General features: G+C 43.9%; 1 protein-coding gene across 7 annotated transcripts in view; it reads right to left on the reverse strand.

Annotated features, from left to right (window-relative positions):
- usp34 (ubiquitin specific peptidase 34) overlaps positions 1-16,007 on the reverse strand; it is a 51,579-nt gene that overhangs the window by 23,819 nt on the left and 11,753 nt on the right. For all 7 annotated transcript variants that reach the window (XM_030417518.1, XM_030417509.1, XM_030417488.1 and 4 more), the window contains exons 4-20: positions 15,224-15,274; positions 10,631-10,780; positions 10,245-10,312; positions 7,746-7,938; positions 6,642-6,703; positions 6,337-6,418; positions 6,045-6,137; positions 4,636-4,761; positions 4,402-4,531; positions 3,934-4,064; positions 2,641-3,359; positions 2,273-2,487; positions 2,022-2,140; positions 1,540-1,667; positions 1,220-1,309; positions 952-1,047; positions 702-784 (exon numbers count right to left, since the gene is read on the reverse strand). In XM_030417518.1, coding sequence (XP_030273378.1) covers positions 702-784; positions 952-1,047; positions 1,220-1,309; positions 1,540-1,667; positions 2,022-2,140; positions 2,273-2,487; positions 2,641-3,359; positions 3,934-4,064; positions 4,402-4,531; positions 4,636-4,761; positions 6,045-6,137; positions 6,337-6,418; positions 6,642-6,703; positions 7,746-7,938; positions 10,245-10,312; positions 10,631-10,780; positions 15,224-15,274 — 2,536 coding nt within the window. The remainder of the gene's footprint in view (positions 1-701; positions 785-951; positions 1,048-1,219; positions 1,310-1,539; positions 1,668-2,021; positions 2,141-2,272; positions 2,488-2,640; positions 3,360-3,933; positions 4,065-4,401; positions 4,532-4,635; positions 4,762-6,044; positions 6,138-6,336; positions 6,419-6,641; positions 6,704-7,745; positions 7,939-10,244; positions 10,313-10,630; positions 10,781-15,223; positions 15,275-16,007) is intronic.

Here is a 16,007-nt window from a genome sequence, read left to right on the forward strand (position 1 = left end):
GTGGGTGATAAAACCGGGTTAAATCTGGTGAAATACTACAAGAAACGGGTCATATTTTCTCCTCTCACACAGAGACAGTGGGAGCATTGTTCTCAGTGGGGCAGCTCAGGTTGCATAATGAGGTCTCTTTTTTAGCGTCGTTCCCCAAAGACTCCGAGAGAAAACCAAACACTCATTCAGAGTTCATTTCCAAAATGCAGTTCCTGTCGGAAAATACAACAGAGTTTGCAGTTCAGAGCAACAGAGACGCTTTAAACTGCTGCTGCATGTTTGTCAAACAGCAGCCGATGCTTCGTTCGTGTTTTTAAAGACTTGAAATGTGTCGACAGCAACAAGAGAAACCAGCTGATTTTTACTCTAATATTCATAGTAATTTCTTTTTAAATCAGGTCTGCACAATATGATAAAAAAAAAATCATATTGCAATTATCCCAATGGTACTGCGACTGCAATATGATCCATGATTTCCTTCTCACAGAAAAAAATAAATCATTTGTTGGGATCAGTGCCAATTAAACATGTTCATGCTGCAGGATGACAATCGGCAAAACTGTCCAATCAACAAGTTACCCGTCCCTCTTCGTTTGTTTGTGAAAAGTCTGTGAGAACAGAAAACTGGAACAAAACTAAAATGCTGCAACGTTCAACTTCTCTTGATGTGGAGCGAACAAACCAAACTACAGGTGTGAAACAATCCTTACTGAAGTGGTCTGGAGATCCCAGAGTGGAGAAGACGCAGGTGAGGAACTGCAGACGGACCTGGACCTCCGCACTGTGGCTGTACCTGCGACCATAAGGAACATGGGTTCATTCATTCATCATTCACAGGCTGTACAACAGAGTCTCTAAAGGCTACTCGCAACAAAAAGTTGTAAGTTATTTTTTTAGCTCTGAGTCACTTTTTATTGAAGCAGAACTGTGTGTGACTGAGCTGCAGGCTGACAGACTTACAGTGCAAACTTGTGCCGGTGTTCACGGACTTCCTGGATGTAGTGCTGCAGGTTGTCGAAGAACAGCTTCATCATGTGCAGCTCCTTCTCAGCCCACCTGACAGAACCAACCAAACACCGTCAGGACCAAAGTACAAACATGTGAATGATTCTCCCTCATCGCTACAGTTCAGGAGCCAATTCACATCTCAAGACCAGCAGAGGTTTGTGCAGGAAACATTAATACATTAATGTGAATATAAGACATATTGGTTATTAATGTTCCTTACATGGTGATCCAGTGAGTGTCGTAGCTGGAGCCGAACTGCTGGAAAGTGCCGAAAAGTTTGGGTAGCAGACGCAAAGAAACCACAACGGACCTGAAGGTAGACGTGAAAACGAGGGTCAAAAACAAGAACAAAAGAAAAGAAGGAATGAAATAAACACGGAAACAAAATATTGTTTCTCTGTTTTATGGATCATAAAAGATGTAACTTGTGTTTTTTTTTACTTTCAAACTTCAGACCCAAGAAAAATTATCTTCTAAAAAGAGACACTATAGATATTTTCCAGGTGAGAACTCCAGACAGCTTTCAGAGTCACTCTTTACCTGTGGTGGGCCAAGTTGTCGAGGCAACCTTCGATGAATCGCATTCGGATCTGTCGGTCGGTGAACCAACAGACGAGCGAACACAGCAGCTTCTCTGCCTCGTTAATCAGACCCTCAGACAGATGAATCTACAAACACACAGACAAACATTAGTTCACACTGAGAGCTGGTCAGTCTGACTTATTAACCTCTGATCAACAGCTCTTTAATCTTTTTAGTTTTGGTACTTTTACTTTTCCTCAGCTGTTGGTGCTTTTAATTTCTGATAATTTTATAGAAATCCTCCAATAAAAAAAAGTTATACTAACCTCTGTTAATCAGAGATGAACAAACAAAGAGCCAAGACACATCACACTGAAATTAAAGGCCGACTGCTGATCAGTCCGAACATCAGCCTGCTGTTCTGTTGTTCGTAGGTGTGTTAAAAACTACTTATAAATATGTCTGACATTAGAGTTGGTCTGGAGGGTTTGAAGTCATACCGCGTCCTCGTCCTGAACCAGGTCCCACAGCAGAGTGTTGCCCTTCTTACAGACGTTGTCCAGGTTGATGTCAGTCACAGCGTGGCTGCTGGAGTACTGGTGCTTATGGACGGCCGGACCTGCAGAGAGAAGAGCACTCACATCATTATCAGGTTAACATTGATGATTTAACACAACAACAAAAAAAGAAGTTGTATGGGTCAAAATAATCAGATTAATCCAGTCTTTACGAGGCCCGGGCTGTGGCTCACCTTGGACCAGGTGCTCATGGTAGATGGAGGCCAGGTTGGGGAGGTGCTGCTGGAGGTGGGAGCTGAGCTCAGCGTGGGAGTTGATCTGGACCAGCTCCTCCTCACAGCCCGACTCCTCGCCGTCAAAGTCGGCCATGTTCTTCTCCGACTTGGCGCTGACCTGGGAGCTGCTGCAGCTCACGTCGTCAGCACTCAGCATGTCCTCCACCATCGGCCTGAGAGAGGAAGGAGGGTTTTATAAAGATCAATCAGACAGCTGCATATAACAGTTCAAGTAATTGTTCATTGTGTATTGTGTATTGTTTATTTTAAACAGTGAGTGCCGGCCCGAGCAGATTCAGGGACAAAGCTGCAGTACGTGGCCTTACCCTTCATGATGATGGTGGTGATGATGATGATGGTGGTGGTGCTGGGGGCCAATGAAACGCCGGCAGTTGAAGAGCTCACTGCCCATGGCTTCTCCCAGGAAGTCCCCAGGCCGCGGCAGGCACGAAGGCTCCTGAGGCCCCTGGACCATCTGTGAGGGGCCGATGTCTGACGGCTGCTGCTGGGGCTCCGTCCCATCGGGCCGAGCAGACGACGAGGCAGAGCAGGCGTCTAACATCCTCATCCGGCCCTCCAACGACGTTGATGCAGCTGTAACCATGACAGCAGAAGTCTCTGGGTTGAAGGGGAGAACCTTGGACTTGGCCCCGCCCCCTGTACCACTAGGTCCCGCCCCCTGGCTCGGCCCCTCACCGAGCGCCTCCCCAGCCTTCCTCTTCCTCGACTCCGTCTGCTCCCTGGGCTCCTTCTGCTGCCCGCCCTCAGCAGCCGACCTGTTCCCCTCGTCTTCGTCCTCTTCATCGTCATCATCGTCCTCCTCATCGTCTTCCTCCTCATCGTCCTCCTCCTCCTCCTTTAAGGCTTCGCTGTCCGCCATGTCGTCAGAGTGCATCTCGCTGCCGGGGCTCCCGGCTGATTGGCTGGCTCTGCTGGAGGCGGCCTCGTTGCTGGAGGCCTCGCTTCGGCCGCTGCTGCTGCCCGGCCCGCTGCTGCCTTCCTCCACACTGTTGGCCGTCTCATCGGAGCTGCCCTGCATCGACTCCTGAGGAGCGGCAGAGACACAACAGACAAAAAGAGTATTTAAACCCTTCCATGTCGCAGCCAGAGGTGAGAGCACAGGTTAAACTTTCTGATCAGTTAAAAATGTCTCATGGCACAAAGACAGAGCGCACGACATGCTTCATGTGTTTTACTTTATTTTAAAACCCAAACTTCAGCTGTTTAGCAGAATGCTGAAACTCTGTTTAGCTGACTTTATATCATCAGGAGGAGGACAAGATGACTGAGGTTTCCCTTTAAGACTCAATAGGCATCATTTTATTTCTCCACAAGTTCAGTTCGACACGTCTGGTAACTTCAGAAACTTTGCAAACTCATAATCTCAAAGTCACAGCAGCTGCTTTCATGTTTAAAATCATAGATTCCACGTGTCCATCAGGAGCTCAAAGAGTCTGTGAAGCTACATCTGCCGTGGAATGAAATGTAAGCAAAAGAAATCAAAACAGCCGGGAGTCCAGGATCCAAACCAGCGTGTGTGTGTGTGTGTGTGTGTGCGTGTGTGTGTGTGTGTGTGTGTGTGTGTGTGTGAGTGTGTGTGTGTGTGTGTGTGTGTGTACCTCCGTGTCCGACAGCCTCTGCTGGCTCCTCTTGCTTCCAGTCATCATCTGGTCGTCCATCTCCATGTCGCTGCCTCCGCTGTGTTGAGTGTCGCTGTTGTCGCTGCTGTCCGGACTAGCGGCCGGTGAACCTGAGACCAGACAGGAAGACGGACTCAGAACCAGAACCCAGACTGAGAACTTTCCTGTTTCCCCTTTTCCAGGGAATTTGCTCTTGAACAAGTTTGACATTTCCACCAGTTTTGAGCAGAACTACTGTAGTCAGGGATGCAAAACTACTAACATACAGTTTCATTTTGATCCTGCAGGACATTTGTGAGTTTAATATTTCTACACTGTGGTTTGACAACGTTTTCTCCATGAATAAATATCCTGCCGTTTGTTAGTCGGTTGCAGAAACATCTAAAATGCAGCTCTGACATTTTCTGTTCATCCGTGTTGATTTGCCGAACGTGCATCCGGACTGACCTTTCTTGTTGCCCATGGGGATGTTAGTGTTGAGAAGGGAGGCGAAGGAGCTCTGCTTGGAGAGCTGGGCTTTGGCTGCCAGGGCGTTGTTCCACAGAGCCTTGATCAGCATGGAGGCCAGGTACAGTGTCTGAGGAGGGAGGGAGACACACAAGCATGTAATACAACAGCCTGCTGGAGATCACAGTGTGTTTACAGTAATACGAGGCTCTGTGTGTGTGTGTGTGTGTGTACCTGCTCGGTGTGGGCGCTGGGGTGCAGGCCTGACACCAGGTTGAGGACGTGGCGAAGAGGCACTGGGTCCAGGTTTTTGATGAGCGAGGGGAAAAGGTCGTGGATGTAACGGCTACAGTGTTTCAGCTAAAACACCAAACAGAGAGCAGAGTTCAAGATTTCATGAGTTCATCATTGACTGGCACACATCTGATGGCCTGCAGACAATATTCTTAGATCACAGAATAAAGTTTACAACCCAGATTCCAAAGAGAAAAACACAAAATGCCCTGATCTGCAAATAAATATAAAGTAAATAAAGTCAAATTCAAGCACTTTTCAAGCACCTTTAAGGGTCATTTACCAAATTTTCCAGCACTTATCGCTGGGGTAAAATACATATTATTTTTTTCACTTTTTATCACAATCATGTACATTGTATTACGCTGTCAACATCTAAAACAGGGTTCGTACACATTTTTCAAGCACTTTTAAGGGTCATTTTTAAGATTTTCCAGCACCTTACTGCTGGGGTAAAATGCGTATCTAAAGGAATATTTTTTATTTATTTATTTTTTTTATTTATGTTGTTTGTTTCGGACATGTCAATTCATAAGCATCACATTTCATCATTGTTCAAATAATACAACACACATGGCCGAAAGGGAAAAGCGGGAGAAGCCAAAGCTTATCAAGTCCCTATACTTGTGATTTTTTTCTTCACTTTTTATCACAATTATGTACGTTGTATTATGCTGTAAACATCTAAAATTATATTCTATAATAGCAAAAACTTCAGAAATTAATTATCCAGTCTGATCCCAATTTTGTAAAAGACACAGAGTTATAATGTCAAGCACTTTCAAGCACTTAAACTACAATCCAAGCACTTTTAACACCTTGAAAACACAACATTGAAATTCAAGCACTTTCAAGGATTTCAAGCACCCGTACGAACCCTGTAAAATGATGTTTCATAATAGCAAAAACTTTAGAAATTAAAGGAGAACACAAAGTTTTATCCATAAAAAGGGAAACCACTCAGCGTTCTTCAGGTACACTTGCACTGGGACAAAGAGACCTGAGAGCAGCCTGTAATTTTCTTTTTTGACATAAACTTTTATACACTGTTCGCTTATTCATCAAAGTTTAATATTGAACGTGTCATCAGTCCAAATTGCATCAAATTCACCTTCTCCTCAGCCATCCTTCTCTATTGCTACCAGGCTGCATGTGTGATGACACACACACACACTGATTTTATTTCTCCTTGTAATAAGAAAATTATCCAGTCTGATCCCAATGTTGCCAAGACACAGAGTTAAATTCAAGCACTTTCAAGGATTTCAAGCACCCGTACGAACCCTGTAAACAGTTCTCGGGATGAGATAAAGCTGCGTACGCTCAGGTGTAAATCTGTCCCGTCTCACCTGAGCTGCAGCCCAAATACAGTCCACATGCTGCGTGCTGAGTCGGCCCTCTGCAGCCAAGAAGTTCAGGATCACTTGGCACTGTTTAATGATCTGGAAAACACACACACACGGAAATCAGCAGTGCATGGAGAAAACAAATCGATCTACACTCTCCAGTGTTTCACAGTTATAGTCAAGAAACAGGCAGGGTGGAGAAACTGCATTATAATTAATATAACAACAAGAGAAATGTGTTAGTTTTGGTTATAAAGAGCGCATTTGTTTACAGTCACAGGATCATGTGTCTCACCTCAATGTGCAAATTTGGTCCGAATATGTGCTCCACCACATTGTTGTGGATCAGCCAGTCAGCTAGTTCCTTGGCGATGGACCTGGAGGATCCAAACAGGACAGAATTCAGTGTTTAGAAACATCAGAGCAGAAAACTTCAGCATGTCATGTTGCAGGATGTGAGTGCTGTGACACTGGATGTGAATCTGCTTCTTGTTAACCCGACAGGTGTGAACAGAGCTGACAGGAGTGTGTGTTTGTGAATGCACCACCTGTGAAAGCTAACAGCGTTTCATAAATGACTGACTCGATGGACGAGCTTACGTTTCTGTGTCGGACACCAGCGACTCGTTGTTGCAGACGTCGTTGAAAGTGTGGAGTTGGTTCTGAGGAAAACACACAAACGCACGCAGATATTTCACGCTGAGTGAAGAAGCAGCACATCATTCATTTTTGTACGAGGTTATTTCCCATCAGTGCCATTCCAAAACCTTTAAATTAAAAGAAAGCTGCTGACAGACAAACGGGCTCTTGGCTGTAATCATCACTCTTTCCAGGGAAATATCAGACAAAGCCAAACTTCAAATTGTGTCTGGGGTCTTTATTGGCTTTTATAAACTGAATTAAATAAAGCAGCAGCCTTTGTAAGATGCAGGCGTTTCTTCCACCAGGTCCACAGTTCAGACTGTGATCAAACTCACTCATATTCAAAGGAAACAAGTTACGTTTTAATCTCTATATTATTGACTTTGCTGTAGATGTGGATGGTTTACTACACAACAGCAGGTTTACTTACTGAGATATCACCACTGCTGTAACTAAGACAATATAATCAATTACAATTTTACAATACAAGACGATGTCCAGTATCTAAAACACTCTGCACTAGAAATTGGAAAATAAAACACTGGGAAGATGCACCCTTTAAAAGATTTACGACCTCGGAGCCAGACGAGCTCAGTGTGACAAGTCCTAAAATGGCTGCTGTACAGACGACGAACCATTTGGAGGAAACGATTGTTTTCTGGTGATGAATATCATGTTTATATGTACATACAAGTCTATTCTATTCCTCACCTTTTTAATCATGTCATTTATTTGTTGCTGTTTTTTGTAATGTTCTGTCCTTTAGCTGCTGTAGCAAACACATTTCCTCGTTTGTGGGACAATAAAGGAATACTGACTCTGAATGAGCATTAAAGGTCCAGTGTGCAGGATTAAGGGACATCAGGTTGAACACCCCTCACCAAACCCTCCTCCCTCTCCAGTGGCTACTTAAAAAACTCAAAAGTGCCTCTTTGAAGCTGTGGCAGTGCAAAATGGCGGACGAATGTTTAGGTGCGACTGTGACAACCTTCATGTAGACGCTCGGTTAAAAAGCCTCGAGCGGCTCGACTCGAGCGGCGGTGTGTTTGCAGCGTGACTCACTGTGATTTGGCTGAGTCCTGCCAGCCTCATGGTGAGCGTGGGGGACATGAAGTATTTGAAGGCGAGGTCCAGGCTCTCCTTGTCGAAGCACAGCGCGCTGTCCAGCGGCTCCTTCACCGTGCTCCACATCAGGTCGGCCATGTTGCGTGCCGCGCTCTGCCGCAGCTCCTGATCCGACAGCTTACACAGATACCTGCAGACGCGTCGAGGAGAACATGAGCTCAGCTAACGAATAGTTTGAAAGTCACATACGAATCTTTTTGGAGCTGACAGCGTTTGTTGATTGATAACTTTGACTTGAGTGATTCGTGACATTTCCACATGTACAATAGGAAAATGGGCGTCCAGAACAATGTGCTGCTCTGCTATATTTTTTTTTTTTGCTCAATCAATTCTGCTGAAAAACTGCCTCCCACTTTAGATCTCTCTTATGACTTCTGAGTTTCAGCCACTGGTGATAATCAAAGTTAAATTCACCAGAAATATATTTGATTTTGTCTGAAAAAACAACCGAGCAGCGAGCTTGAAATTCTCCTTTCCACTCTCACATTTCACATTTCTGTCGATGCGCCGAACTTCTCCGACACTTGGAAAACTGTGTTAGTACCTCTGAGATTCATTTTTAATCACATCCCTCTCCAGCCCTGCGTAGGCGGACTTTGAGACATCTGATCAACGGCAGAATGCTGCTGACTCATCCAGTCATTACTCTGAGCCGGGATGGTTGGGTTTGTGGTTTTCAGATCTTCTGTGATGAGCTGGGAGGCTTCGGTCGCTGCTGCAGGAGTTTGTGTTTTGCTGATCAAACCGATTTTAAAGGGATTTTAAGGACAAACAACTACAAAGAACTAAACTGGCTCTCGTGTCAAAAGAAAACATGTTTGTATTGTTTCCACACCATCACTGCTCCAGAAGTTTAACGTCATCCAACACAGACGTAATAAGACAGTGTTTCAAAGCGTTAACATCAACGGGACTGTGCACTGAATCTGATGTTTGGTATGAAGTGAAACATTCAAAGAGGTCACGCTAACAAGACTAAAGGGCTTTTCACACTACTTTTAGCCTCAGCTTCGGGGTCATCGCCTGAAAATCAACTCAACTCTGGGATAAAGGGTGCTGATGTGAAATGGGGTAGAAGTAACGCTGAGGTGTGAGCTGGACGGACATTTTGAGTGAAGAGGGTGCCTGAATAAATTCACGGAACAACCCTTTAATCATTATTTCGTATTCCAGTCGTCGTTTCCTTCGACCGCGACGAGTCTCTGCTCGGTGAGCCCGCCTGCATCACATGACCGAGCTCTGCTGCCGGCGCTCTGCCTCCTCTGGGGTCATGTGAGGAGAGGTTCACCGGAGGCCTGGCAACTGTTTCCATGGCGACGGGAGCTCTTCCTAGCAACACATGTGTGGCGCTTTGGAGGGGGAGAGAGCACGAATGAGCGAGGTGCGCTGACTGACTGATTATGAGAGAGAGAGAGAGAGAGACGGAGAGGAGAAAACAGCTCGAGACTGAAACCGTCCACGTCTGGATTCGTCATCTCAGATGGCAGAAAACATCTCTGGGGAGACGCACCGCGAGACAGACGCCAACACGTGTTTCCAAAGCACTTAAAGGTGCAACATGTCTATGTATCTGACAGTGGAGAACAACACAGGACTGTAAAGGCTGCAGATGAAGACTGGAGCAGGTTTTCTGTTTGTTCTGATTTGAATCAGTCACCAGAAGCTGCGTTTCTTTCAGCCTCATCTGGGCAGCAGAGCTGTCGGGGGAGGAAAGGTGTTCAACAAAATGGCAGCTACTCAGTCATGAACAAACTCAGACGGCTGCAGCAGAGTGAAGGACGCAGAGTTACACTGGGAAAATCATCTCCTTATTCATACTTTCACTCACAGAAGATTCATTTATGAAGTCAATTTATTTTCCTCTCAGAGCTCAGCGACAAGAACAAAAACCACAATATTTGTATTATTGGCTTTAATGCCAAACACGATATATAAACACACACACACACACACACACACTGGGATCAGATGACAAAATCAAAAATCAAAAATACTCTAATCTACATTTGAATGGCCCAAAAAACGGATGTTTCTGTTTATATCCTTTATTTGTCTTTGCTGAAATACTTACGCCTCTCATCTGTCAGGGTTTTCTTGATCTTTCTCTAAAGCATTTCAAAACATTTAGATGTTAAAATCAAAACAATGTCCCGTGTGTCCTTTCTCCACAAATCACTGAAACTACTCATTTTAAATCTTAATGCACCAGGTCAGAGGGTTCCTCGTATAATTGAACATCCAAGAAACATTAAAACTGTGACTGAGATTTCACAGACTGAATGGAGCTGCTGATAGTGAGGCAGAGGTTAAACGTTTCTTCTGTTCATAAAAACATTTAGCCTTTAGTCACACAGCACAGAAACTCATCAGGAACGAATGAGGCTGAATGAAACACAAACTGAAGCCTCCGTCACTGCCACATCTGTTCTAACTCACCGTATTACGTAGGTGCGGAACGGTATGATGTGCTGCATGACGGCTGGAATGTGCAACCATATTCTGATCTGTGGACGGAAACACAACGCAGTTTAATTAACAGGTGATCCACACTGGGTGTCGTTAAATCTTCAAGTGTCTCAGCTGCAGTTTATGAGACAAATGCAGCTGAAACTAATGCAGTCTAGTATTTATTTACAGAGGTTAAATATCAGAAACACCTGTCAGTAAATAAAATGCATTTACACAGTATTTACACAAACTACAGCCTCATCAATGACCATGAAGTTGACATCCCGCTCACTAAAACACAGGTTATAGTTCAGAAAGAGTTGTGTCTGTTCTAGTCAGCAGTGAGCAGCTTGTGTTTGGGCTGGTGGACTCACGTTGGAGACGATGGTGATGAAGGCGTGGGCGATGGGGAAGGGGAGGCTCTCCGGAGTGCCCGACTCGAAGCACTCCTTCATCAGAGAGAGGCCGTGCTTCCCGCAGAACAGACAGACGTAACGCAGCAGGTGCAGAGGCACCTCCACGTCCTGGTGGAGGAGAGACCACATCAGGCATCATTAAAGGTCCCGTAGAGAACAGAGAGAGCGCTACACGTCTGGTTTCATTCAGAAACGATGAACACGCTGTCAAGACAAACCGTGCTGGGTCGGTACAACGGTGGCAGGCCTGACCCAAACTGTTCCGACCAATCAGAGCAGACGTGAAGTCAACAGTCGACTCCTGTTCACTTATTTTCTAATTTCATCGTTCGATGTCGAGATTCAGTTCCCGTCGGTCAGTTCGGCAGGATGACTCGTTCATGTAGTTCGTTCGTTCGTTCAGTCGCACTTCCGGTACAACGGCGGTGATTGTAATGCACAGTTCTCAGCTCCTCGTTCTCAAACGATCATGCTAACGGTCAACATAACAAGCTGTTCATGGCAAATACATAGCTGCAACTACATGATTATGTGTACTTTTGGACAACACGACAGTTAGCAGCTAACAGCTAAAGCCAGCTAGCCAAGAACGAGTGACTAACTGAACGAGAATGACAGGAGAGGAATCATAACCGAACGAGAACGAGAGCTACGAACGAAATGAAATGGGTTTTTTTTTTTATGTAAACGGTTCTCATTGGCTAAAATTCAACGACAGTGTCCTAGACCCAGCATACGATTGGCTGGCTCTCAGTCCTCCTCACCACTCTGATAACTGAACAGTGAACAACACAGTGACTGGTCTGTGAGAATGAACGAACGAACGAGAGAGAAGTGAAACGGGGAATCAGGTCAGTTCGTTCACGTTAAAGACTCGTTCGTTCGAACTGATTCGTTCGCGACCGAGCCATCACTATTTTCTAATTGAGCTAAGCGGCAGAAAAACATCTGTGTGGAGACTTCTGATGTTTCTGTGGTTGTTTATCAGAACGCTGCGGCTCTGTTTTACTGTGACGCTCCGACACTTCACTTGCATTTTGCGGTGATCTGATCCTTTAAGTCCTGATGCATCATCACTCATTCATACTATCTTCTTCACATTTGTTGGTTCGCTCTTCAGAAGTGGAGGCACTCGCTGAGTCATCTTCATTTACAGACAACTGTCATCAACAATGTGTTGTTGTAAATGCAAATCCCACCAAAAAAAACATTTAGTTAATGGACATAAAGTTCCAGGGGAGAAGAACCTGCGGTGACAAACTTTAACACTTTAAATGAGTCCGGGTTAAACTGACCTCCATTAAAAATCTGGTTATTCGTCTATAAAAAAAGCAGTAAAACACAAAAATTATGAGCCTGAATTTAACTCAGAGTGATTAAAACAAATTCATGAAATCATGTCAACACTTCAGTAAACTCTTCTGCACAACACAGTGATGTTCATTGTTAAATAACCTGCTGTGCTTCTCAACATTTACTCCTTTTTAGCAGGTTAGTTTCTACATTTAAATTCCTCTCCAACTTTAACCACATGAACTTGTTGGAGTGTGGGGTTCACTGCCAAAACTCCACTGTAGTGCGGCTCGCCCCTGACCTGGATTAAGACTTTATGACAGTGAGAAGGTGAAATCCACCGAGCTCACGGATTATCTGAGGAATTCATCTGCAGGAAACAAGCCTGAACCCACATGGACGCATTCAACACGCCGTGGAGGTGCTGCCTTCTTCTCCAAAGCACTGTTATTAAATTGATTCTCATCTCTGAAGATTTTCATCTCGGAGCACAAAGAGCAGCGTCACGAGCGCAGACCAATGACAGCCTGTTACCATGGACTTCACCAGGCTCGGCACTCTGTAATAATGTGGGCGTCGATTTGACAAAACAAACCAAAGAGGGCAGGAAATGTAGACAATACTTAGTGAAACAGAGAACTGTACTCAACGCTCCACACACCGACTGACATGAACCAAAACTGTGATATCAGGCGTTTCTCACGTAAACCTTCTGCCTCCGGAGGTCAAACAGTCACTGAACACAACAACTGTCGCCTTCGACAATCAAACACTTTCTTACTTTGTCTCTCACTCAGTGAAAAACAGTCATCTTGTATAAAAGTGACACGCTCCTTTCTTTGGTGCTTCATATTCTGTTCAGTTCTTATCTGAACGTGACTGCTTTCGTCAAATGTCTAACGGATGTAAAGAACAGGTTAAAGTAAGATTGAGTTCTTGCCATTTTAGTCCACTGAAATAAAAGAACAAAACTCGTCCAGGACACGGAATAAAGCCAGCAGAGAGCAGATCGCTGCAACACGAAACCTCACATCAGACAACGTTTATATTTGGACACTCAGCCGGCCGGATCAGGTTTCTGATCTCGGGGCAGGAGACTGTAAGAAACTTCCTCATGAGCGAAACACGAATGCAGCGCTTCATGAAACCTTCCAGAGAAGAACTCAAGCACTTAAAAGATACCTGAACCAACTATACGTCTTAATTATCACATTTAAATCTTTACTAAACATCTTACGTACGACCGGCTACATCCTCATCTCTGCTTTATTTCAATTTACCTTTTGTTTTTCATTTGATCCTCAGTGTTTCTTTTTATCTTAATCCATTGTAAGAAGTTCTATTCCGCTTTTATTCTTCCTGCAAGTACTTGGATGTAAAATGTCATTTAAAAACATACAAAAAGACATTCAGTTAGAAGTGGTAGTTTACATTTTGAGCCATTTAGTTGCCTCAACATGGGTTGAATATTTGTTTTAATTCAACCTTGACAATCAAAACGGTTAAATTTATGAATTTTTCAAAGTTTAAAAGACTTTTTGTGCGAACCCTGAAAATAAATCTTTCTGCTCACCAAATACTGAAGCAGGAAATACTCAAGTTTCAGTAAGTTAACAACTAACCAGTCGAACATTTTGTAAAATCTTTACACTTTTCGTTCTAACAGAGCCGCGTACAGCCGAGGGTTTTCTGGCCGGACAGCACAGTTATGGCTGAATGATAATTGTGGCTCTTTTGCTCGACACTGAAACAAAATATAAAATGAATCTTTGATGACAAAATTGTTCTAAATTGACTTTTTATTCAGTGAATATGAAACAATCTGTACTTTAAAAATCTAGTGTTTAAAGCGAAACTCTCGCCAAAAAGCAACAGAGGCTTTATTTGGGATTGAATATGAGTCAAACCTTCGTGTGAAAGCATAATTACAACGAAAGAGGCACTTTTAAGATTTACCATAGTTTTGGTTTTGGGCACAGAAAAAAAAAATGTTCTCAATGCTCGTGTTCATGAGTAGAGACCCTGGTGATGCTACGAGCAAAGTTTCATGTTGTGTCGAGACTTCTTGGTGTTCTGAAAATAGCGATTTTGAAGCTAGCATGTCCTGCCCCGAGCTCTCCCGTTCAAAATTAACATGCCCAAAACCAAAACTACGGTAAATCTTTAAAGCGCCTCTTTCGTCCTAATTATGCTTTCACACGAAGGTTTGACTCATATTCAATCCCAAATAAAGCCTCGGTTGCTTTTTGGCGCGAGTTTCGCTTTAAAGCAGCTTCGAGGCGCTCTGGTCCTTGTTGATTCTGGCGGCCCCTGTGGACAGAAGTGGTACCAGCGCCACCATCTCCGGTTCGTTTCTCGTGTGTGCAAGCTACATTTTTGTTTACTGAAAAAACTGTATGATGATTTTTTTATGATATAAATGTTCTGCACATGCAGCTGCTGTGAGAGGGAGAAGACGGACGAGACGAGAGGTTTGAAGATATACCGATCATCTTGGTTTTCTGAGTTTGAAAGTTTTGAATGTCACTCTGAGACATTAACGTGTCTCAGGAGGACAAACGTCTCCTCCAGCTGTCCAGTTAACGAGGAAGCTGCTGCTGAAAAGGAGATGACTTTCAGAAATTTCAGATAAATCACAGGAGGTGACTCAGCAAAAAGTGCTGTCAGAGGAAGTGAACTAACGCTTCAGTAATCCTCTGCCTCTTCATTTTTTCCTGTTTCTCTGTCCTCCACATGTGTGTGCACTGTGACCTCAGACACAGTCACAGAAGACCAATAATCCTGAGTCTCTCCAGCAGTCGTGACACTGTTGAGCACATTATGCGCCCCTGACGTCTTCGTCTCTTACAGAAATTCTCAGACCTACTTCTACTTCTCATCATCACATCCGGCCCAGATCCGGCTCAGGATGCCCAACAGCTGACTGGCAGCCTCTTTGTGCAGTTTCCAAATGAAACAGGTCCAGCACAGAATAAACGATAGAAATACGATCGGCAGGAGAACAAACAACAGGAATTAATCTGACATTTTAAGTGTGCAGCAGAAAATGGTTCTCAGAGCAGCCTGTGGTGAAACAAGCATCAGCAGTTTCATTGAAATGAAAGAATACGTCTGAGTTGTTCTGCAGCGGTGACATTATCGGAGTGAACTGGCCCGAAGACGACGTGTTTCTGAGGAATTGTTTCCTGCTGTAGGCGTCAGGTGATTGACAGAAGGCAGACTGTAACTAAATGCAAGAAAAAAAGGTGAATTTCTTACATTCATGTCGCAGAAGGAGCCGAGGATGTTGCTTTCGTGAGCAGATATGTCCTGGAGAAAAGAAAGACGTTTTAGAGGATATGCATGACAAGAAAACTGTGTTCTGCTTAGTTAATTAATTCAGGAGGTTTCTGGATTTTAGGCCAACGTTCACATTAAAAAAGGATGTGAAAAGGAGATTTTACAGAGAAAAACCTGGTTTAGTTATTCAGTAAAAAAGATGTGACGATGCAAAAATTATCCAGCCCCCCAAAAACTGTAGCATTCACAGTTTTATCCAGATCATAATCAAAATATGGATAAAGCCCTTATATTCACGATCATCTCGACATCTATCCTCCGTGTTTTTATATGCCATCAACGATAAAAGTCTTATAGTCTCTCAAACCTATAAAAACACTGAGAAATAGCAAGAAATGCAGTTAATCTTTGGGATTAAATGTGTCTAAAAACCTACGAACACACAGGTCTTACAGTGCACAGCATGTCTGCACAATACTGAGATAAAACTGACTCTACGTTATTTAGATTTTCTTCTACACAGATACATATATCTGAAAAATACAGGACTTCTCACCAGGTAACTTGAATGGCAGATTAGAGGTTATGCTCATCAAGTGCTGCCGTCTTAATGTTCAGTGTGAGTGCCACGAAAACACATTTTAAATTTGAACGAGCCGACTTGATTGTCCTACTTGTGACGACTCTGCATGCACACACTGTGCAGCCGTAGTGCAGACGAGCATTCACACTACTTATTTATACTCCAAGTGCTCAAATGCAG

Source organism: Sparus aurata, chromosome 1 (genome assembly GCF_900880675.1).
Source record: "Sparus aurata chromosome 1, fSpaAur1.1, whole genome shotgun sequence".
Lineage (NCBI taxonomy): Eukaryota > Metazoa > Chordata > Actinopteri > Spariformes > Sparidae > Sparus > Sparus aurata.